The following is a 22,997-nucleotide window of genomic DNA, read 5'->3' as shown; positions in this document are numbered from 1 at the left end:
TGTATTTGTTCTTACAGGTGTTAGCCATGCTCCATTACAGCTGTCAGATTGTAAGGGAATCAGCAGTTTATTTGTTGGATGAACCGGTGTACTTCCAGGTGCTGTACTCCAGACTTTTGGTATTAGAGGTGGGAAAAAGGAAAACAGAGCTTCCATCAATCAACCGCATCAAGGTTGTCACTCTTTCTGAGATTTTCTTTTTCGCATGATGTGGTGTCCATCACAGCAGGATGCTTCTCTGCTCTCTGCACAACAGAAGTTGCATAACACCACGCCCTTCCTCTCTTATGTAACCTCAGTGGAGCATCTCAGCCTTGCCCTTTTTTTTTTTTTTTTTTAATAACCTCACTCTTCATGTTGTGTCTGAAAATCTGGGGAAAGAAACAGGAACTTAGATGCTGAGGAATCAGGAGAGTCCTTCAAAGGAAGCTTCATTCATGGATGTGTTTTTGTGCGTAGGCGAGGGATTAAGAGTAGGTCAGTGTTCACGCAGTGTGGATGAACAATGAAAAGCGATCATCTCAGGCTCTGCAGTCATGTTTGTTTGGGTGCCTGTTTGTTGATTTCTCTATAATGTACCCCAGGATTCTAGTAGAGATGAACGATTCCAGCTTTGTGCGTTAATGTTGAACTCATGACGTAATGTTTTAGACATCCATGCACACACAAGACGCCAGCAAAAACAACGGGAACATCAATTACACTCTTTCGGCTGACGTAAGGCTATTACACCATTCGTCTTAGCTCGTAATCCCTTATTCTCCAAAGGATCACACAGCGAGTTCGTTGAGTTGGAAGAATTGCACACACCTCATCCCTCTAATATCCACAACCTGCACCATGAGATATGAACTCTCTAAATTGTGTTTAATTATAGCTTTGTGAGAAGTGGGGAGAGACTCTCCAGGACAAACCAGGTATCAATCCAACAAGCAGGTAACCATGACAACGGCTCAATCAAACAGAATTGAATTGCGGATGTCTGCACAAGGAGTATTATATGGTCGGGGAGAAGGGGAAATGATCAGATTCACTGGTTTTGCCTCGCGTGAACAGAAAAAATGAAGTTCACTTACGCAACAGCTGAAGAGGAAGAAACCTTTTCATAAACTCTATGAATTAATTTTTCATGTTACACAATATTCAAATGCCGATCTTGTTTTCTCAGGAGCCATATTTGCAGAGAGCAATGGGTGAGAGAATAGCAGGAGGTGATATGAAAACCGAATCATCACAGCGGAGAAGAAAAGGAAATACAAATCAAATGCCATGAATTATACAGTGATATGTTTCAGACCGTCTCCTGGCAGGAGAGTCACAGCGATATTGATTTGTTAATCTGAAAGAGAATACATTAGATGCAGAGCACACACGCAGGTCTAGGTGTCACACAAATTATTATCCTCTCTCTTGTTGGACACAGCTTTAACTTGACCACTTTTGACTGAATATCTTGGGTAGAAAGTGCTCAAAATCTTCATTTTTCTCTTTAAAAAAGAAATCTGGACGCTTCAGCCAACACACGGCTCATTACTTTATAAAGCAGGAAGCACACAGACGTTGATTATCATGATTATGGTGTCCTAAGGTCAGGACTTCTCTTTTCAAATGAGAGAACAAAAAGAAGAATGAGACCAAACGGAAAAGCAAAGCAAGACGATTAAAAGAGAACCAAGGCTGCAGTATTGTCCCTAATGCATTCGGTGTGCCCTGCTGGAGCTCTTCATCTGAATATTTAGGCATAAAAGAGAAAAGGACTAAATGGAAAAGCTGGTTCGACACAAAGACGTGAGGATCATAAAAACATGATGCACTATCATGCACGTATGTTTATTATATCCTGTTCATTATGACAAGCTTTACATTGGCTAATCAATTTAAGGAAATGGTTTTAAAATGTAATACCGAAGAAGAAAGAAAAGCCTGTTTAAATATTTACTTTAAATGAATCCATATATTGTTTGAAGGAGTCTCTTGTAAAGCAGCGCTGTTTGAAGTTAGACAGAAAGGGTCTTTTAATTGACGAGTGCCCTTCTGACTGAAACCCATCACCTTACCAAACCTTTAACCCTCAGGTCGTCGTTTTAGAGCTCCTGTGAGGAACACTAAGAGGCTCCAGGTCTCATATATACCCAGTGCAATTAACAAATGAAACAACAATTAGCCGTGTGGTTGCTCGTTTACACTCGAATTGCACATTTGCACACCGCCACTTTAATACACTTTGATAACTTGGTAGGAATTCTCATCTCGGCATGAGCTCTTGACTGATTTTATTGCAATGTTTTATTTGGTTTTATATTTATGTTGTGTTGTCATATTTTTTTTTTTTTCTAATTCCTTTTGGTTTATGTTTTTTGTGATGTTGTCCTTGTGTTTTCTTGGCTTTTGTGTTCTCCTGCTCCATAACAGATGTCCCCTCTGTGGGACAATAAAGAGTCTGAATGTGAATCTGAATCACCACAAAGGCTTTGTGATACAGTGTGTACTGTGTGTGGTGTCAGAGAGGAGGACGCTGGGTAAGATGCAGGCCGTCTTGCTCACATTTTTGCAGCTCCTTACTGAGACTTTTTGGGCTGCTTTGCCTTTGTTTGAGCGACAGGACAGTGGATAGAGACCGTGGAGAGAGAGAGAGTGGGGAATGACATAAAGGAACAGATTTGAACATGGGCCGCCTGCTTCAAGGACTAAAACCTGTACATGAGGCACGCCAAGTCACTGCTTGGCCCCAAATCTCCTAACTTTTTTTCAATTCCGCCCTATTTTTCATATGCATTGAAGGTTCAGCGAGTCACTGCAATGAAATGCATTTTGACACCCTATCATACCTCGACCCAAGGGTTATAATAATAATAATGATAAATATATGAATGGCATTAAAAGTATAAAAGACAACAATATAACATCTTAAATAAAGAGATTCCATAAATAATAGAATATCTGAGCCCTAGAAACGCTGCTGTTCAGTAGTCTGATGGCCTGGGGATAAAAACTGTCCTTGAGGTTGATGGTTCTTGCACTGATGTATTGTAACTGTTTTCCTAAAGGAAGGTATGAAAACAGACTGTGCCATGCGGGTAGAGGCATGTAGGATGTGTATTGTACTTTCCTCTTGCAGCGGGGTGTTGTAAATGTCCTGAACCTGTGGCAGCCCGGATCCAATGATGTTAGATGTCCAATGTTAGAATGCTTTCAGCCGTTGCTCTGTAGAAATGGGTAAGAGTTCTTGATGTTCAAGGACCAGGAGAGGCAGTCAGTAGTCTGCCAAAAAGGTTGAAGGAGTGAACAATTTCAACAGCATGCAATTATACTATTCCGAGGCAATTTCCAGAGAGTCCCTGTTATGATCCTGCCAAGTATACGCTGAATCCAACCTCTCTGATTCTCAACACAACATGAGAAATCCAGATATGACAGTGGGAAGCTGATCAGCCCTGCAGAGGATGACTGTAGACTCATGCAGAGGGTTTGCAGCCCCTACTTGCCTCCATTTATAACTCCTGGAAGTCGCTGAAGACGGCGGAGCTGCTCCTTCTTTCACCTACTATTTACAACCTGCAGGTATAAATGGCATAGAGTTCACACAGTGGAAAGGACGCCGATTCAGTGTTCAGCCGTTTGACCTTAAATGTCAGACCACCTGTTCAGATGCTTTCAGACGTCCTGGGATGAGTTTGGTAAGATTCCGCCTCACGCTGAGAGACTTAGGTAACGCCAAAAAATGGGACAAGATGGTGGAGAGAAAGAGAGTCCGTCAGTGCCACATTTCCTCTGCAGCTATTCAATAATACAACACTAGGAAATAAACGACTTTAGTGTTGAATAAAGTCGGTGGTGGTTTCAGGTCAGGGCCACAGGGATACAAGATATATGTGTTTGTTTAAAGAGGAAAAGGTCCTTTCTGAGCTGCTCATGAAACACAGATTTTAAGACCTGGTGCAGTGGATACTTTGTGTTACAGAAAAGAAAATACTGCAACAAACTAGTGACATCCAGTATGAATCTTCTCACATTGGGGTATAAGGGTTTTTAAAGAGCAAAATGACTCATTTAATTTTAAACTACTGCCAGCTGTAAACCCTTTTATTAAAAGACCAAAGAGCCACCAAAAAAGATCAGATTTCTCCCCTTGTGCCTCATTTACTAACGAGCGTGATTGGGGCCATGCATCCAAGTGGCACTGGTGGCCAAAGCTTCACTGTTAATGTGAATTAACTATGACCGTAGCGAGCAGCCTCTGGTTGAGATAATGACTTCACCTGAGGGGTCCTCGGTGGCAGTGAGGCATAGGTAATTGTTCCGAACATCCCAGTGAGGCGCTCTCAGTGTGTGATCAGACAGCGACGGTGTCCGCACCGCAGTGTGAAGCAGAGAAGAAGAGAGATTGGCACCTGATGAATTCAAACCGGGGTTAATTATGTAACACAAGAACTATGAAGTTTGATCGTTTCTGCAAGCTCGGTAAGCTGGCATCACATGAAGAAGTTGTCTTTATGTGTAGTAAGGGACAACTCTCATTAATCAGCTAAACGTCAAACAACCTCACTTCGACAATATATGCAAAGTAAAGTACACAGGCATCACAAGGAGTAGTCTCTGATATCAAAGACAGAGCGCTGCAAAAACCTTTTGGTATTATTTAATGACTGATTCAAAAAGAAAACTACCTTTACTTCAAAGAAAAGTTATTTAAGCTGAAGAAAATTAATTACATTCAGGTGTCTTCACAAAGACCTGCTGTGACAAATGACTCTGTAGGCGTCTCTGTGCGCCGGCCACATGGAGTGAACGTATTCAGGGTAATTGTCAATATTGATACAGAGGTAAACTGGGAGAAATAATCACCGTATCTATTTCTCCTCAGTCACACGTGTTGCTGATGGTTGTGGTGCAGAGGGAGAGCAAGGCGTTGAAAGATGTCTGACCGTTGTGGATGTGGGCGCAGTGGCCTGGCAGTTAACCTTTAAATGGTCTAATTAAACCACAGAGGCATTAGGAAATCAGTGATTAAATCAGAGCGGGGTCCACCAGGGGAATGAAAGATGTCTTTTTAACTGGTTAACCGCAAATCACATGGTCTGCTTTTACAGGAAACAGTCAAATACATTGCAGCGAAAATCGCCGGATGTATCAGTTTGGCATCATGTGTTCTATCGTTTATAAAAGATGTAAGCTCTGAGGAGATATAACCAGTACACTGATGTTAAAATGCATCAAATGTCACCATGAAAACCATTTGGCGATGTAAAAACGGTCCCTACAGTGAGTAGCATACGGACATTTTCCACCTTAATCTGCAGCTCCTCTCAGCTTGATGCAGCTTTAAAGCAAGTCTCAGCTCACTGTTAAGCTGTCTGGCCCACAGTTTTACTCTTTGGGTTCACTCTCATTGCTCTCATAATGTCATTACAGCCGCCGCAGCAGGCAGCAGTTTAACAAAGAAAATCCTTAAAACGCCATTTAGCAGAACCTGACACGACGTAAAAGCAGGGAAAATCATTTATAATGTGAAACTAGCTGTTGAACACAGAGGAGCACTTTAGCAGCTAAAGAGATGAATATTTCCCTAAAGAGTTTGGACAAAGAAAAAACAGAGTTAAGTATTGAACATGAGTGGTGTCACTCATCACAAATCCCTTAGTTCGGATTGGATCACAGATTTTTATCACAGATCGGATCAGTTTTTCAGATCGACCAAAAAGGAAAAAAAAAAATGTTACAGTTGAGCTGAGGCAAAAAAGGAAACAGGAGCTAGGTTATCTGGTCCCTGAAAGTAAGTAAGATAAAGTGTTGCCATCCTTGAGAATGCTCAGAAGAAGGACAAAGTAACAGCTCTGTACTTTAATTCAATGCTTCCACTATTGCTTGAGACTGAACAGCTCAGCGTCCTCTTATTTTGAAAAGTATATTAAAAAACACAAGAAAATAATCTCCGTCGCGTTGCTGCAGCTTTTCATCAGCCAAATGGCGCTCGCAGCCAACAAACCCCAGCCTCAGCTGCGACAAGCGTCGTGAGAATAATTAACACTAAATGATCTTTTTAAGGAGAGTGATGTGGGGGCAGTCAGGGTGTCATTAAAGTGTTTAGGAACAAATTGATCCCGCCTCACACATAGCTCCTTGGTGGTTGACAAGAGGGAGCAAAGAAAAGAGTTTCTGCAAACAAAAACACTCCACTAGGCCAACTCGTAGAAACTCTAGGCTGTATGAATTAGACAAAGGGGCCGGGATGACACTTATTGGAGCGTCGACTCCTTATCCAAAGTTCTGAGTTTTGGGAGTTGGCATGTTGGTCTTCATGGAGCCTGAAGTGACCATAGTTGGAAAAGAAAACTGCGCTGCAGAGGAGGGGTTGGATTTTAATGAAATGTACTGACGCATGTCTGTTTAGGGCTTCTATACAATACATCACACAGCAAGCAATATTATTCGTCAGACAGTTGTGGAAATGCACCAACAATGTAAACTCAGTCGAGCGGTCAAGTTCAGTGACTGAATTTGCTCGGTGAATAAGAGTAGATCGGCTATCAGCACCAACGTGTCATCCATCCAGTTTGGCATAATTGTTAGCAGAACTTTTTTTTTTTTTTTTTTGCTGTAGAGAAGTTTAATTCCGCTATTCAAACGGGCTTTATACTGAGGGGCCTAATGGAGAATGACTCACTATTAAAACCAGCCTCTAGTGGCCACTCAAGGAACTACATCTATTGGCAATATTGGCTATATTATTTCAGCCACGGAGGAAGCTTCTGATTCACAAACAACCACGAGACTGAATGTATCCAGCTCCATGTTGTGTAACCTTGTTGTTTTCTGTATTATATTTTTTCCTTCACAATAAGTTTTTTTTTTTTTTTTTTTTTTTACATTACTGGCTCCCTTCTCGAAGTTGTGCCGATGCATTTCGATTTCTGATGATTTTCTCACCATATCCCAAATAATCAATTACGGCTGTCGTTTCTGTGTTGTGCTGGCTGTGTTAGTGTCAGGCAGCAGCGCAGCGTGCTGGAAGCCACCCATGTTGCCACTCATGAATGTTAATGATTAAATCATCTCTCACTGGCAGGCTCCCTTAATGTCAGCCAATGTAACAGAGCATCTTCTTAAAGCATGTCTGTCGCCACAAGGCTCCTTGGACGCCTGCTTTTACTGGAATAGCATTACAACATGAAAAACACTGGAGATGATTAACAGCCTTCTGTTTAATTTGAGGTTAGATAAACCACATCTTGATGAGGTCATACTGCTTTAAGCCAAACAATATCTCTTTTCTTATTTTTTCGGCTTGTTATCACTTGGAGAAACGCCCACTGAGTTTTTTTTGCTTTCCTTAAAGTGCATTTTGTGCCCTCAGTCAGATATATAAAAATGTTCACACTGATGCCTCGGTGGCCGATCCACTGACATTTCAAATGTTATTATTTGACATTCTCAGCCTCTTTTTGCCCCCAACCCGACGGAAAGAAACAAAACCATTGTTTACAGGTAGAGATGTAACCTTTTCGCAACAGGTCCACTCACAAAACAGACAAGTTTCTCTCTTCAGGAATCAACAGAGTGTAAAATACAGTTCAAGTTTAGTTTGAGTTCTGTTGTGTTTATCTTTCGGGCGGATTCTACAGATTAGTATAGGTATTAAAAGGAGGGTCATGGAGAATATCAAATCAATTTCACTTCCAAATAGACAAAAAAAAGTCAAGCCTCTGAACATTTTTTTTTACAACACTACAAGTCAGACACTATTACAATGTAAATCAGTCTTTATAGGAGGTTTTGCTTCTTTCCTTGTTGTGTCTGAGAGAAAAATAACAACGCAAGCCGTACAGACAATGTGGGCAGTGATTACTCTTGTGTTTACAAGTTAGCATTAGCATAATCACAAAATAACCTTTCATCATCTGGCACTGATTCCTTTCAGCACTCCAATTAGTAACCTATAACTGCCATTTAAAAAGCTTTGCAGAGTGGAGTTGATTTTCCTATAGTTATCCGAAGTCTCAGCAGCTGAGCAAATGCTTTTTTTTTTTTATTTCAGTCCACTGTGCTGCTGTAGACATAAACAAGGCTTATTACCTCGGCATGTCCCAGACAGTTTACTGACATTATGTGTACTGTTGTCTTGGAGACAGTTCCATTTTGGATTATCGTCCAGGAGAATTGGTAATGGGAATAAACTTTCTAAGGGCAAGGCAAATCACAGTGTTCGCAAGGTGGCCGTTTTCCTCTGTGGGGATTAAGTGCTGTGATAATGTTGTACTGCTGTGTTCCAGGTGGTAAGTCATAATTATTTTGTTTCTCCAACAAATGTTACCACTGCACGACGTCTATGAACAACTGAAAAAACAATGGCTATTGAAATATCTGTGGGGCATGGGGCTATATTTCACAGTTAACCAACGTTTTATTTAGCCATTAGCTTCTGTTTGACAACTGTTAATGGTAGCACTCAAGTGCTTCCAAGTTAACACCACCATTTGATAATGTTACAAGATTAGACAGGGAGTCGTATAGCCAATGTTTTCATCTAACAAAAGGTAATATCTGAAGGAAGGTTGGGCTATATTTCAAGGTTAAACAAACTCTTGTCTTCCCATTAGCTTAACCACAGAGAATGTTATTTAATTGTCATCACCATTTGATTGAGTTACAGGATTGGTTGGGAACAGAGTAAATACAGAATGATGTTAACTAGCCAAAGGTTAACAAGCGGAAAACTGGTTGTATGTCACATTGGAAGCATGGACATCTTTACAGCTATGTACATTTCGTACATACTCTTAACGCCATGCACACCATCCCTCTAGCTTATGGTGATATCCGAGGGCAGACGACAACGCGACTTCTGCTACGCATTCATGCTTTTCAACTCAAAACAGAAACTGTATGAAACATGCACAGAACGCCTCGTCCAGTTTGGAGCCGTATTGAGGCGAGTAAATCGAACCTCATTCCCATTATCTAGGTGTGTTTGTCCGACTCCCGGAAATTTCGACTTCGTGTGATTTCTGTCGGATTACCAGTTCTACATACATTTCAAAAGTCCACTTTAAGTTGGAGTAATACAATAAATCTGCCTTTTTTTCAACCTGCAGGCATACCGAGTGATCATCATTAAACCAGCATTCATTGCTTCTTATCCTGGACATAATGTCAGGGGAACATGGCCTCAGTGTGAATATGTTAAATTAGGTAAAATATAAAGATGGTTGACAAAAGGTTGGTATGGACACTGAAGTTACTGCAAAATGCAACAGGAAGCCTCCCTTCAGATGGTTTAATCGTCCCTCTGTGTCCTAGACAACACTTGTGCAGTTAAGTAATTGCATTATATTCCATAGAGCAGCCAAACTGCAGGCTGTGGGCATATGTGCCTCGTATCAATTTCATGATATTGAATTGAGGCTGCTTAGCCAACTCCTGCTCATTCCAGCAGTTAATTATTCTGCCCTTCTGTTGCTTAATTCCCAATTCTGGAGGTCTTCCAAACAGCTTCTGGTTTTGTCTTCATAAATGAAGACAGAATGGGGCTTTATGTTTAAAATCTTTAGACACGTCGCTCTTATTGGGGACTGGGAATATTATTTTAACAGAGGATGAAAATCTCTAAATAAAGGGAGAGTGGACATTGGCAATGACTTTAACTGTGTACTTGGAAAGATGTGTTGTTTGAACCATCTGGTATCCTCAATTGCAACAGAAACAATGGTCTATTGCAATTTCATGAGCCTGTAGCACTGATTTTGGAGATAACCCAAACCTACAAATTTAAAAATCAATTTATCATCTTGAATCCATTATTTTAAGAAAACTGCCAATTATTTTGTGTTTATGTGTGACTTCCTTCTGATATTATTCGAGAGCAAAGCTCTATCACCAATCTTCCATCTTTACCAGCTCAAGTACATGTCAATGCAAAAACGTGAATAAACTCATATCCATCCAGGGTGATACAATAACGCAAATATGAAGATTCCCATCAGTTTCTAAAGTGAGAAATTAGTGTGACACTGTATCTCCGAAGTCTATCAGCATTTTAATTTTCTGACATTGTGAGTATTATCCACAGTGGTAGAGATACCACTACTATAAACATTATAGGACATGATCATTGCATGGATGTTATGATTAAAATATGTTTTTTTCGGGGTGCTTTTTTTGGTTCATTTCCTTTATTTCCTTTTTTAAAAAAAATTCTAAATCATCCTCAGCTGTGTTTGCCTCTCTTTCATGGCAGCTATTGTTGTACTCTCTTTGGTAACCACAATTTTCAGTTTCCCTTGGCTACGGTTGTGTGCCCCCCACTGGCACAGAGTGTAAGGTAAATAAGAGAAATAGCCGGTGCAAAACAGACTGAAAACAGAAGTGCTCCTGCAGTGGAAGCAACAATGTCGTGACAGGGATGAGAGACACTTCAACATTTTGACTGACTCCCCACTGCTTTATGTATTGTGTTTAAAAGCCTTGGCTTATATATATAAATATTTCTAAATTCATATGTTCTGTGGTTGAGGATGCAGTGACAAATGACTCTTCGTTTCAACACATTAAAGTATTACTTGAAAGAATGACTCTCTTTTGGTGTCTTGATGATAATGTTCATCAGTGGACAAAAACAACTTTCACATTTATTTCTCTAAAAAAAAACCCTGCGAGTACTTTTAAAGTTCAAACTGATATCAACATCAGAAGAGAGACGGTGGTTAGTCAAGCGTTGTTCATACAAGTCTCTTAGGTTGTGTGATGTCAATTTTTTGAAAAAATAACCGTTAGCCAAGTAAGAGAGTAGACCAGTGGCGGTTCTAGACCACTTTTACTGAGGGGGCCAAACTGGGGCCCGTTGTTTTGTCAGAGGGGAACATTAAACCCAGTGGGAAAATAGACAAAGATGATCGCTTTAAAAAATATATTATGCCAAACAATAGCGCACATCATAAAATACCAGAACATAAAATAGCATGATTTATATTTGTTTCAGTAACAGTGTTTAATACTAGATTGTGAGTCTGGTTGTTGAGTTATTGGGGGGGGGGGGCTCTTCATTTTGGAGGGGTGGCCACTGGGGGACCAAGCTCAGTGTTACAGGGGCACTTGTTGGCCCCTGCCTAGAACCGCCCATGGAGTAGACAACGTGCTGTCTGCAAAAAAATAAAAAATAAAATGTGTTTTCCATGCACAGACTGCAGAATATGTCACTAAATGTTTCTGTGGCATCTGACTTTAAGTTACACCACATCGACCTGTTGATTCTACTTGATAAGAGTTATTACACATAATGTCTGAGTTGCAGACAACCTGCTGGAGGTTTTCTGAGCATACATTTTATTTGTGAAGTGATGGTGAGTGTTGAACTACAACGGGGGAATGAGAGAACATTTGAATCAACAGTTTAAAAAGGAAATGATTAAAAAAATGTTCTGGGGCGCTGGTGGAGCAGTGGTTAGTGCGCGCGCCCCATGTATGGAGGCTTTGCTCCTCCAAGCGGGCGGCCCAGGTTCGAATCCCACCTGTGGCTCCTTTCCCGCATGTCATTCCCTGCTCTCTTTCTCCCTGATTTACCAACTCTATCCACTGTTCTATCTCTCCAATAAAGGCACAAAATGCCCAAAAATACATGTTAAAAAAAAAAACATGGTCTACCATTTATCTGAGAAGGAGTTGGATGAAGACTTGGAAGGAAACATACAAACAAATATATGGACAGACAGTGTAAATCAGTTTTTGTGATGATGGCAAAGAAAACATAGTTCATGATGCGTTTTTTAATTTTCAGATATACCAGATAATAGATGGTAGGAAGTATAATATATTTCACCTTGCATACTCTTCAGGGTCTCAGGGGAGAAAAGACCTGTTGAGGGTTGGGAGGACTGGAGTCAATAAAGCAGCATGTGTGGAGCGAGAGGCGGGGACATACACGGATAACTCTCTGATCGTTACTAGAAAAAGTAATCCCGTTACTGCCACCGACCGACAGTTCACACTTTCAACCCGATGCGCATTGCCATTGGACGTATCGAGGGTTGGACTCCCGCAGCCTGCAGCCTGTTATTCAACCGCAGCGCGCGCGTCTGGCCAGTCGTCCCCTCGTTGTGCGCTGGATATGGATCAGGACGCAGCGCGCTTCCCTGCTGTCTCCCGCGGAAAGGCTGCACTCTGCGGCTCATAAAACAGCTGCACAAATGAACCACCGACCGCCTGGCTCTTCCGGCGTGCAATGGCTTAACAGGAGAGACATGAGTGTCCGGACGGATGACAGCATCACCTTGTGCCAAAGGGCTCTCCATATCATTTCGGAACTTTGTCTCACGGGACACGTAGACCGGGAGAAATGTGCGGATATATTTCCACTGGAGAGCACCATACCAGGTAAAGGACACGCAGGTAAATAGAACAAAGTTATTTTTTTCATTTCCTGAATGCAACTAAATGAATCACTTGTGTTTGTTTAATTGAAAACAATAAATAGGCTTATTATTGCAACAAGAAAAAAAAATTCAAACTTTATCAGCGTCGTTTATTTTGTTTGTTTGGGCTGATGTGAAAGTGTTTCTCTACCTGTTACGCATCTTGCTGCAGCTCAGGATGAAGCAGCAACAGGTGGATAACAGACTGAGGCTATATAAGTGAGAATTAGAACTATGCCTCTCTCTCGTCTCTCTTTCTTTTTTCACTTTGAAATCCGGGGAATCTATTCAGTGTTAGTTTGATTTCCACATTTTAAACAATACTTGCACAGTCAGTCCAAACTAACAACTTAAAAAATCGCTTAGAAAAGCAAAAAGCATCAGCAGGAGGGAGACCAAATGCATGTTTTCCTCCTAAGTCATGTAATTCTCTTGATGCTGAGGTTTAATTTGACTTTATACTGTCCTGCTTTATCAAACAGGTGCGTATGCTGCCCCTTCTTTCTTACAGCCTGCCTTTTCTCCTCTTTTCTCTTTCTCCCTTGCATGTTTGTCCGTCACATTTTTCCCTTTGCTTGCTTCTCCTTTTCTTTTTTTTTTTCTCTGTCTCTGTCCACCTCTATGGGTCCCTCCTCCTCCATGGTTACATGTAGACATCTCTATTAGTCTGCTTGCTGTGGTCGTGGGTTTCTGTGGCCTCGCCCTGTTGGTAGTATCTCTCTTTGTCTTTTGGAAGCTGTGCTGGCCCCTCTGGAGGAGCAAGACTCTGACAACCCACGCTGAAAATGGCCTCCGCGTGGGTTTCCCCGAGGCCCCACAGCCAAACTCCCCTCCGGCTAACGAGTGTAAAGCGCTGGAGGCTGAGAGGAAGTACCCGCTGGAGGTGAAGATGAATGGGCGGAGCTCTGTAAAGCTCCTGGAGGCGGCCATGAAGATCAGCCAGACGTCTCCAGACATCCCAGCGGAGGTGCAAACAGCCCTGAGGGAGAAGCTGAGCCAACAGGCGAAGATCCAGAGGCAGACCACAGAGCCCACGTCCTCCTCCAGGTACCCCACATGAACCCCCTCCCTTTAGAAAGGGCATTACAATTGACCACAAGCTAATCCTACATCCCTGTACTTACATTTACAGCACAATGGTAGCTGTTTTTGAACCCACTTTGGTTTGTTTCATCCCCACACACACTACTGATGCCCTTACAATGAGAATGGCGTACTGGCAGATCGTGACAGAGTTGCCAATGTCCCTGAGGTGGTTTGGCACGTGTCATGCAAAGCATCACAGACTGGCTGCTGACCTTGAAACGCAGTCACAAATGTTGAACAGTGTGTTGCTTCCATTGTCTGAACAGAACAAGCTCACCCCCCCCCCCCCCCCCCCCCCACACACACACAAAGGCTCATCAGCAAGGGCAGCAGTATATCTTCTCGCCTCAGTTTGATCCCTATAATCTTCTGTACGCGTGAGTCAAGCTGCTATGGTTACAAAGGGGATGCCACCCTAGTAATTAACAAACCAGCTCTTGCTTCTCTTTGTTTTCGAGCACTATGTTTAAACTACAACGTCCATAATTAGCAGTGCTGCTGGGTCGGAGCTGTCATGTTGGGTGGTTACTTTCTAGCGAGGCACGCCAGGCAGCTGTGCTCACTTTCTCAGAGGGAAATGTTATTGACAATTGCCTTGGTATAATGTAGCCCATTAATTAAATCTTATGAAGAGAAATATCTTCATAAATAACACACCTACCAGGGCGAGAGAATGGCAAGGTTAAAGACTACAACGCCTACCGTCTAAACCATTACGCCTACTCCTTTGAGAGGATTTAAAAAAAAAAATGATTTTATGATTGTTCCCTCTCTGGATGAAAAAACTACCAAAACAAAAAAACATGCAAATTAATTCTGTTTTGGGGATATTAAGAGCAAGCCAAGCACACCCTTGCTTAATAAACCACCAACAAAATAGAAAAGGTTAATAAAGTCAGAAAAATATCGGCAATGTCTTTTTTTTTTAACCTTTACCAGCAGTACTGAAATGTTCAAAGGAATATTGGTCTTTCTAACATTTTCCAACAGACTCTATTAACACAAGGCTAATTAAGCAAGTGGTTTAGGTGCAGCTACTGATTATTTGAAGTATCAATGTATCAAACAGGGTCTAAAATGTCCAAAAACTGTGTCATATTTGCTTTAAAAATGTCCAAAAGCCATGCTCTATATTTGGTTTACCACTATGTAAGACTAGTTAAAGCTGAAAATGTTCCCATGTCAGAGGATGGAACCAGCACATTTGTGGCACCAGACACAATATGGCTAAACTAATAATCAAAAGAGCTGTAAACATTTTTCAGTAATCTAATCTGCTGACAGTTTCAGCTTGTACAATTTTTAGGCGATAAGAAAAACTTCTTGCATGATTTTATTTGTCTACTTAGCCTTTTTGACAATTTATTTATTCGTTTTTTCAAATTCAAGATTTTAGGAGTAAGGAGAAGACAGAAGAACTTGTCCCTGAACTAAATTACCTTTACCCCTGTATTCATGGTGACATTCTCAAACACTGAAAAAGAAAGCAATAATATCGGGGGGTTTATCTCCAGTGTTAGTAGTTTGTTTGTTGTAATCCCTAGTGGATTTAGTGTATGTAATGCTTTAAAGGGGAATTAGAGGCTTGAAGAAGTCAACAAAACAAAGTAATTAGTTTCTCATATTCAGTTGACAGGTCGTGTTCAATGTGCCGTGTTGGAGATAAAGCATTTTTACCTTCTCCCTTAAGATTGCACTGGCTCTTGGACAACATGCAGCTTTTTATGCTGTTTACGATACATGAGTCTGGTATTTAATTTCCAGCCCGGCTTCCCGTGGCATATAATTTGTTCCATGGCTGTCAGATGGCTGTGATTGTCCTACTGTCAAGAAGGAGGAGGGCCAGTTGCTAGGAGACAAGATTGGCTTGGCATTGGTTTTCTAGAAAGATGTCAACTTCACAGAAATTTGCAGCATTCAGGTAATCTGTTATGGGGCTCAAAACTGAATGCTGGAGATGGATTTTCATTTTTCCCACAGAAACAACAACACATTCATTGGTGAAAAAAAAAAGAAGAAAAAAATGGTTGTTTGGCCACTTGTGTCTTTTATTGTCCCATGTATTGTCTGGGAATCCTTTCAGAGTTAAACCACCTGTGTTCATCTAGATCAGGGGTCTCCAACCTTTCTTCATCTGAGAGCTACTTTCAAAAAATGGAAGTGGCCAAGGGCTACTTGCATCAAATCGGACATGGGGTCCTTGGGTTTTCTACGACATTAAGGTTGTTGAAACTAAATTAAGATCAAGGATACGGGAAGAAAGAGAAGTATGATGAATAGACGGTAAAGAATGTCAACATGAGTTGTCTGCATCTCTCAATCTTTTCGTCTTGATTTTAGACACCTTCAGCACATTTACTAGACTGATTGGCAAGGTCATTGTGAACATTTGCTGCTATTACCACATTGCATGAAGGACATTGAAAGAAAAGCCTTTGAGAAATGATTTGAAAGTGCAATTTTGGATTGACCCTTAGTGGAAGCTACACTTGAGGCCTTTGCTTCAGTTTATCAGGTGCACAGCAGGTGGTTGTTCAGCAAGAAGGAGAAGACGGATGAATTGAGGGTAAAGAGTGTCACCTTTACTTGGCCTTGGGTCTTGATTTTGGGCACAATCAGCCCATTCACCAGGCTGAAAAGGACAACATATGCATATCAAGTCATTGGCATGGTCATGGAAACATGTCCATGTATTAAATACAAACATGCATAAAGGACATTATAAGTCTAAGAGTCTTTCTATGAAAGTGTTGTCTACTATTTTACAATTCATTTAGCAGACGCTTTTGTCCATCAGAGAGCAAGTACAACACATGCAAGGATCTAGAGAGGAGGAAATAACATCAGTAAGTGCAAACGAACAACTAAGTCTGATCACACATGGGTGCTGACAGGTGCAAAGCTTCTTTTTTTTTTAAAGTAAAGTTAATATATCATCATCAACAACATTGACAGCGGCTCTTGAGTGTTCTTATCAGCAACAAACGCATCATAAAAATTGTCATCATCATAATTAAAATCACCACTTAGCTATAGTACATCAGATGAATATCAGTGGGTGTTTATGCCTCTCACATGCCTACTGTAAGTCTTAAGACCAACCAAAGACCACTTTTCAAGCTTTGTCAAAACAAGTTCCATGAGTGCCGATATTAACTCTTGCATTCTCCTGAAGAAAGCCAATCATGCAAATAACTCCGACACTGAAGACATACTGTATACTCAATGCCTTTTTCCCTTTTCAACAGACACAATTCATTCCGGCGCCACCTGCCTCGTCAGATGAATGTCAACAGCTTTGACTTCAGCATGGACACAGTACCTCTTCGGCAATCTTCAACAGTGAGCATTGGAAGAATAAAACCAGAACTCTACAAGCAGAAATCTGTGGACTCAGAGGGTGAGGAAAAAGAGCCTGTAGAGACTTGTGGGAAGCTCAGCTTCTCACTGCAGTACGACTATGAGGAACAATCATTGGTAGTAAGAATCCTTAAGGCCTTGGACCTACCTGCCAAAGACTTCACGGGCACCTCCGACCCGTACGTGAAGATCTACCTGTTACCAGAGAGGAAGAAGAAGTTCCAGACACGAGTCCATCGCAAGAATCTGAACCCCACGTTTGATGAGGCTTTCTGTTTCCCCGTGGCGTATGATGAGGTTTGCAACCGCAAGCTGCACTTCAGTGTCTATGACTTTGACCGCTTCACCAGCCACGATATGATTGGTGAGGTGGTGGTGGACAACCTCTTTGAACTCTCAGATCTTTCCAGGGAGGCAGTGGTTTGGAAGGATATTCATGCAGCAACTACGGTGAGTTGGCTTTCAAACTTACCAATGCCAAATCCTTACACTGATGAGCCAGACCCTTATTCAGGAAAACACACTGTGAATATGAACTGCTTCAGTATTTTCACAACATCTAGTATAACACTTAATCTCTTCTAGGAGTCTGAATGTATCAACAATGTTCTGTAACAGTGGCAGGTGAAATTAATTAAATAACTCAAAGGCATTTCATCAGCCAAACACCCACACATATTTTCCAGAAACTCTTTGGTATTCTTGAGTAGTAAATATAGCACTGGCACACAAAGTTTTGTGCTATTTTTTTATTTTTGTCGGCAGCAATATTCTTTCAAATTTGAATATCAACACAAACAAGGTGTTCAGTTGCAGCATATTGAAGATAGTTTATCCTTAATTGAACTGTTTCTCTAAAAGATCTGGTGCTTTAACCCTAACCCTACACTTTTAATGTCTTACTTAAAGGCATTGGCTTCATTAGTGAGTGGCATACATATCAAGCAATTGGCTATCAATGAAGATTCACAATCAGGATGTTTAAGATGGATTTTGTAAAATTGCCATACAGGACATTTTTAAGCACTTGCAACTTTTCTCTGTAGCTATTGCTATTGATATACTGATGGTTAGCGTTAGAGCATTTAAATGACATGTCAATTGAAAGAGTCAGTTTTGCTTTTTTAAGCAGTTATATCAGTCAGCAGACTTTCATCTGAGCCATGCCTAAGACTTGTGTATTATAGCATGTAGATAAAACCAACCTAGTCTTAACTGTAGGCCATAGATTAGCCTGGAATTTACTTCCTGTGCCGGCACACCTGAGGGTAGTTTCTGTTACTTTGTGGACTTATACTTAAGTTTAAGGTATTGGCTGTGTCACTCTTAAATTATGTGTGTGTGTGGGAGATAGCTTTATGGTATCTGTAGCTTCTCCAAATGTTTGTGGGCAGAGGTGGTTAATCCCATTGCTGATTTAAGTGGAAAAAGATATAATGTTTCATCTTACTGCCAGAACATAATCTTCTCCTTACCTACCCTCAGTTTTTTAGCCAACCCAAAGTATTCTAACTTTCTCGGCAAGAAGTTTTTCGGCTGGTGCTCTTCTTTTGTGATCATTTTTGATATTACTTCATAAACCTTTTTATCTTCCTCATTAAACTTAATAATTACAACAATAAGATCTTGAAGATAACCATGGTCCCACCATAACAACCTCTGTTACATTTACATTGAATGGGAGACATTACAGAGGTTGCAATATCCCACCTTGAATTGGCAATATAGCCTGCAATTTTATGCTATTAACCGAGACCTTTTGCCTACCAGTACTTTATATGGTCACATAATTTACCATGTACAATACATGTTTTGCTTCTTATTTTGTCCTCTAGGAGAGTGTTGACCTGGGAGAGATCATGTACTCGTTGTGCTACCTCCCCACAGCAGGGAGAATGACCCTAACAGTCATCAAATGCAGAAATCTCAAAGCCATGGACATCACAGGCTCTTCAGGTAACCTGACAGCAAATGAGATGTGGCTCACATAAAAACCCCAAGCTGATCCATGAATCAAACTGAACTGAAAAGAGACAGCAGGTGGTCACTTAGAATGGATATAGGGAGAAGACACAGAAAGGCCAATGAGTGCAAAAGTATAAGCCCGCGTCAGAAAAGGGAAATACCTGTCTTGGGTGTACTTAAAGAATAGAACATTTTCTTTACATTTTGAGTTTTCGATTTTGTTGATATCATCCCATTTTACTATAATTTCAATCTATATTTAGATTGTTAAATGACTGTAAACATGTCTCCCAGATCCTTATGTGAAGGTTTACCTGATATGTGATGGACGAAGACTGAAAAAGCGGAAAACGACAACCAAGAAAAGCACACTTAATCCAGTATACAACGAGGCCATCATCTTTGACATCCCCCCAGAGAACGTGGAACAAGTCAGTCTGTCCATCATGGTGATGGATTATGATCGGTGAGTATGAGCTAACATATAGCTTCTGTATGATCTAAGGATAGAGCGAATGCATCTCTAAAAAAATTAGACTGCTTTTAAGTTTTAGAATGAAGGTCTTTCTTAACAGTAGTAAAAATGTATTCATTTTCTGCTCAGTCATGATTTTTGCGTTTTAGGCTTAATGTTGCTAAAAATGTGTGTTATATGACTAACAGGGTTGGACATAATGAGGTGATAGGCGTGTGTCGCACCGGGCCAGATGCCGAGGGTCTTGGACGGGATCACTGGAATGAAATGTTGGCTTATCCGCGGAAGCCCATCACACACTGGCACGCTCTAGGAGAGGTAATACTACTTTTTTACTTTCAGTCTGAAAGACAGCATGATTACAGAAATTTCTAGATGTGTTGAACGCAGAAATGGCCAAAAAGCCAATTTTCACATCTTTTAAAGGTTACATTTTTTCTTTCTTTACTATCATCAGAAAGAATAGCTTTTAACAAAAAGAGAATACCACAAATCAAACTACCACTAAGTAACCACTAACTAACCACTATGTAAACACTAAGTAATCAGTAAGTAACCATTAGGTAACCATTAAGTAACCATTAAGTAACCACTAAGTGACCACTAAGTAACCACTAGGTAACCACTAAGTAAACATTAGGTAACCATTAAGTAACCACTAAGTAACCACTAAGTAACCATTAAGTAACCACTAAGTAACCATTAGGTAACCATTAAGTAATCACTAAGTAACCACTAAGTAACCATTAGGTAACCATTAAATAACCACTAAGTAACCATTAAGTAACCACTAAGTAACCATTAGGTAACCATTAAGTAACCACTAAGTAACCATTAAGTAACCACTAAGTAACCACTAAGTAACCATTAGGTAACCATTAAGTAATCACTAAGTAACCACTAAGTAACCATTAGGTAATCATTAAGTAACCACTAAGTAACCACTAAGTAACCATTAGGTAACCATTAAGTAACCACTAAGTAACAACTAAGTAACCATTAGGTAAACACTAAGTAACCACCAAGTAACCACTAAGTAACCACCAAGTAACCACTAACTAACCACTACGTAAACACTAAGTAACCACTAACTAACCACTACGTAAACACTAAGTAACCAGTAAGTAACCAGTAAGTAACCATTAGGTTATTAATTTGTTATACAAATTAAACCGTCCTTTATCTTTTAAAAATAAAAAAATGTTGTAGTGGAACATCTGAAATGCTACAAATGGCAAACATTTGCAGAAATCTCTTTACAAATTTAGTTAACTTGGTTCTAAGAAACTTCAGATTTACCTACTGCAAAATACAGCATGGCTTACACATACATTGCTGACATGTCTTATTTTGTTACAAACACTAAAAATGTGTTCACCCTAATTTTTTTCACTTAGCTTTTACTTAGGAAAAACTTTAATTTGCTTGTGCCTACAATAACTCTGGCCATAATTTCAGAAAATATGGTATTTTTTTTAGGAAATCATTCTGTTGTTTTTCAAGGACTCAGATAAGTCATCAACATTAACTTCAACTTTGTGCTCTCAATACAGAAAAATCAAAGGTGTTTTGAGGGGGACACAGCTAGCCCAGGGCATTCAAAGGTGCTATTTCAATAATGTCATAATAACATGCACAGTTTACTCTAAAATAATAGAATAATATAGAGAAAGGTTTATTGAGCCCTTTTCACCACATGAGATTGACTCCTCATAGGGAATATGTCAGCTTAGTTGACAGCAACAAAAGTCAAAAAGAACTCCGAAAATAAGGACTATATGTGAACAGTTTAAGGCAGTTCCACAGTTTCTGGTAGGCTAACTGTCTCCCCCTTTAATTGTAATTTCATATTTTACATTTCATCAATGTTTCTTCCTCTTTTGCCACACCTACTTCCATCTGATGAATAGGAAATCACAGGTGATTACCCATTTTCAGTGGTAAAACTACTTCATATGCTTTGGTAACAACTGTGATCATAGGCACAAACCTTGTCCTCTGTTGCGCTCCTTAAAACATTGTTGTGTAGTACAATACAGTGTGAGGTTAAAACTGGAAGCTGTGTTTTTAACTGTGTTGAATTTAGAGAAAACAGAAAAGAAGATCTTGCTGTAGGATTGCAAAGGTGTCAGACAATTTTTTGATCGCTTTGTGGAGTTTGCAAAGTGAAAAAAGCCATTTGAAGATGAAGATCAGTCCTTGTCATATCTTAGTTGTTATCCATACTGTTTTAAAGGCTCCATCCCACCTGCCTTGAATCTGACTACAGCAACATGGCTCCAAGAAGGAGCAAACCTTTTAGCAGACTACAGGGGTATGGGATTCATACTCAAAAAAAATACTACCACTACAAAGTGAGAAATGTGATCTTTAAACTGTCATCTTAAGATGATAAGTTCAATACTTTGTTCTGTGAAGCTATGTAATTTTCCTGAGAAATGAAAAGGGATATTTTTCAAGATAAGGAGATGATTTATCATTTGGAATACATTCAGTTTTCTCAAGATCATATATGGTACTGTAAAATGAGTGCTTTCATTTGATCAAACCTGGTTCCAGCCTTCAGGTTTACTATCAAAGCTAAACAGTACTGATGTTTTGATCAATGGAAATATCTTCTACTTAAATCTGATATAAGGTTTCCAAGATGCCATCCATGCATGCTTTTATGGGGGTAGTGATTTCTATTAGTCACAAGTATAAGAGAAAGAAACTTTTTGTGTGTTTATGACAAAAAGTTGATGAACTCTTATCTGGAGAAAATTGCACGTTTTCTTGAGATGATTAAATAATCAAAACTTTGATCTCCTTTCTCTGCTTCTGTGACGATGTTGCACCAGTTACGTATAAGTTGTGACTCAAGTTTGGGCGCCAAGTCCAAACTAAACTCTACGATGAAACTAGTTGATTTCGTGACCAAGTGGAGCCAATCAAGTTTTTCAGCCTATGATCACAGTACATCCTGAGGTCTACAGAAATAACCTGCTTAGTGTTTTGCCAAAGGACGCCTCTATAATTTGTTGCATTTTGTGATATTTTACTTTCCAGTGGCCGGGAAGAGCAGCAAGCTTTGAGAGTCAAGGTTCGTGCCCTTCGCCCAAACCTCCACAGACGCCTTGATGGTCCCAGGTAGAGATAAAACCCACCTGTGTAAGAAATAAGAGATTAGAGTTTTTATGAAGCTGTGGTGCCTACCAGTTTCCTGTGAGCATGTTGTGTTCAAATTCATTAATTTCTTATATATGTTTTAGAAACAATGCTGTATTGAAATTGTTTTTAATTCGTTCATCTGAACTCCAACTCTTCTGGCTATGCACAGCACTTACTGTCTTTTAAAGTTTGTTTTTCATATGTTCACTTTGAGACTCCCAGAAAAGCTGTATTTGCCAAACATTTACACAGGCAACAGCTTCATTGCAAGAAGCCTCACTGCCTCAGGATATGCCCCAAAAGCTCTTTAGTGAGATAGCACTTTGAAAGGGTGAACAGTGTTAAAGTGAAAACTGACAAGATACAAAAAAAAAGCCACTGAATCATTGATTTATAGCCAGGTTTGATATGAATGCTGGTAACTGTATCCTCAAGGGCTGGTTAAATATCTTTAAATTCAGCTGCAGAAACTGTCGTAGATGTGTAAAAGTAATTATTAACCAGCCATTGTTACATGCAGACATCAGGGCTCTCAGATTTAGAGAACCTGTAGCAGA

General features: G+C 40.2%; 1 protein-coding gene across 2 annotated transcripts; it reads left to right on the top strand.

Annotated features, from left to right (window-relative positions):
* The first annotated feature begins 11,906 nt into the window (after positions 1-11,906).
* Positions 11,907-22,774, top strand: syt10 (synaptotagmin X). 2 transcript variants are annotated; one of them, XM_061030048.1, is made up of 7 exons: positions 11,907-12,366; positions 13,058-13,451; positions 16,739-17,300; positions 18,686-18,806; positions 19,110-19,281; positions 19,479-19,608; positions 22,339-22,774. In XM_061030048.1, exons 1-7 carry the CDS (start codon positions 12,180-12,182, stop codon positions 22,408-22,410), a joined length of 1,638 nt encoding a protein of 545 aa, XP_060886031.1. In that variant the 5' UTR covers positions 11,907-12,179; the 3' UTR covers positions 22,411-22,774. The 2 variants fall into 2 exon arrangements, with proteins under 2 accessions (XP_060886031.1, XP_060886030.1); XM_061030047.1 differs by having other exon boundaries at positions 11,907-12,381.
* The last annotated feature ends 223 nt before the right edge of the window (positions 22,775-22,997 follow it).

Source organism: Labrus mixtus, chromosome 22, assembly GCF_963584025.1.
Source record: "Labrus mixtus chromosome 22, fLabMix1.1, whole genome shotgun sequence".
NCBI classification, from domain to species: domain Eukaryota; kingdom Metazoa; phylum Chordata; class Actinopteri; order Labriformes; family Labridae; genus Labrus; species Labrus mixtus.
This window is presented reverse-complemented; position numbering and strand designations above follow the sequence as displayed.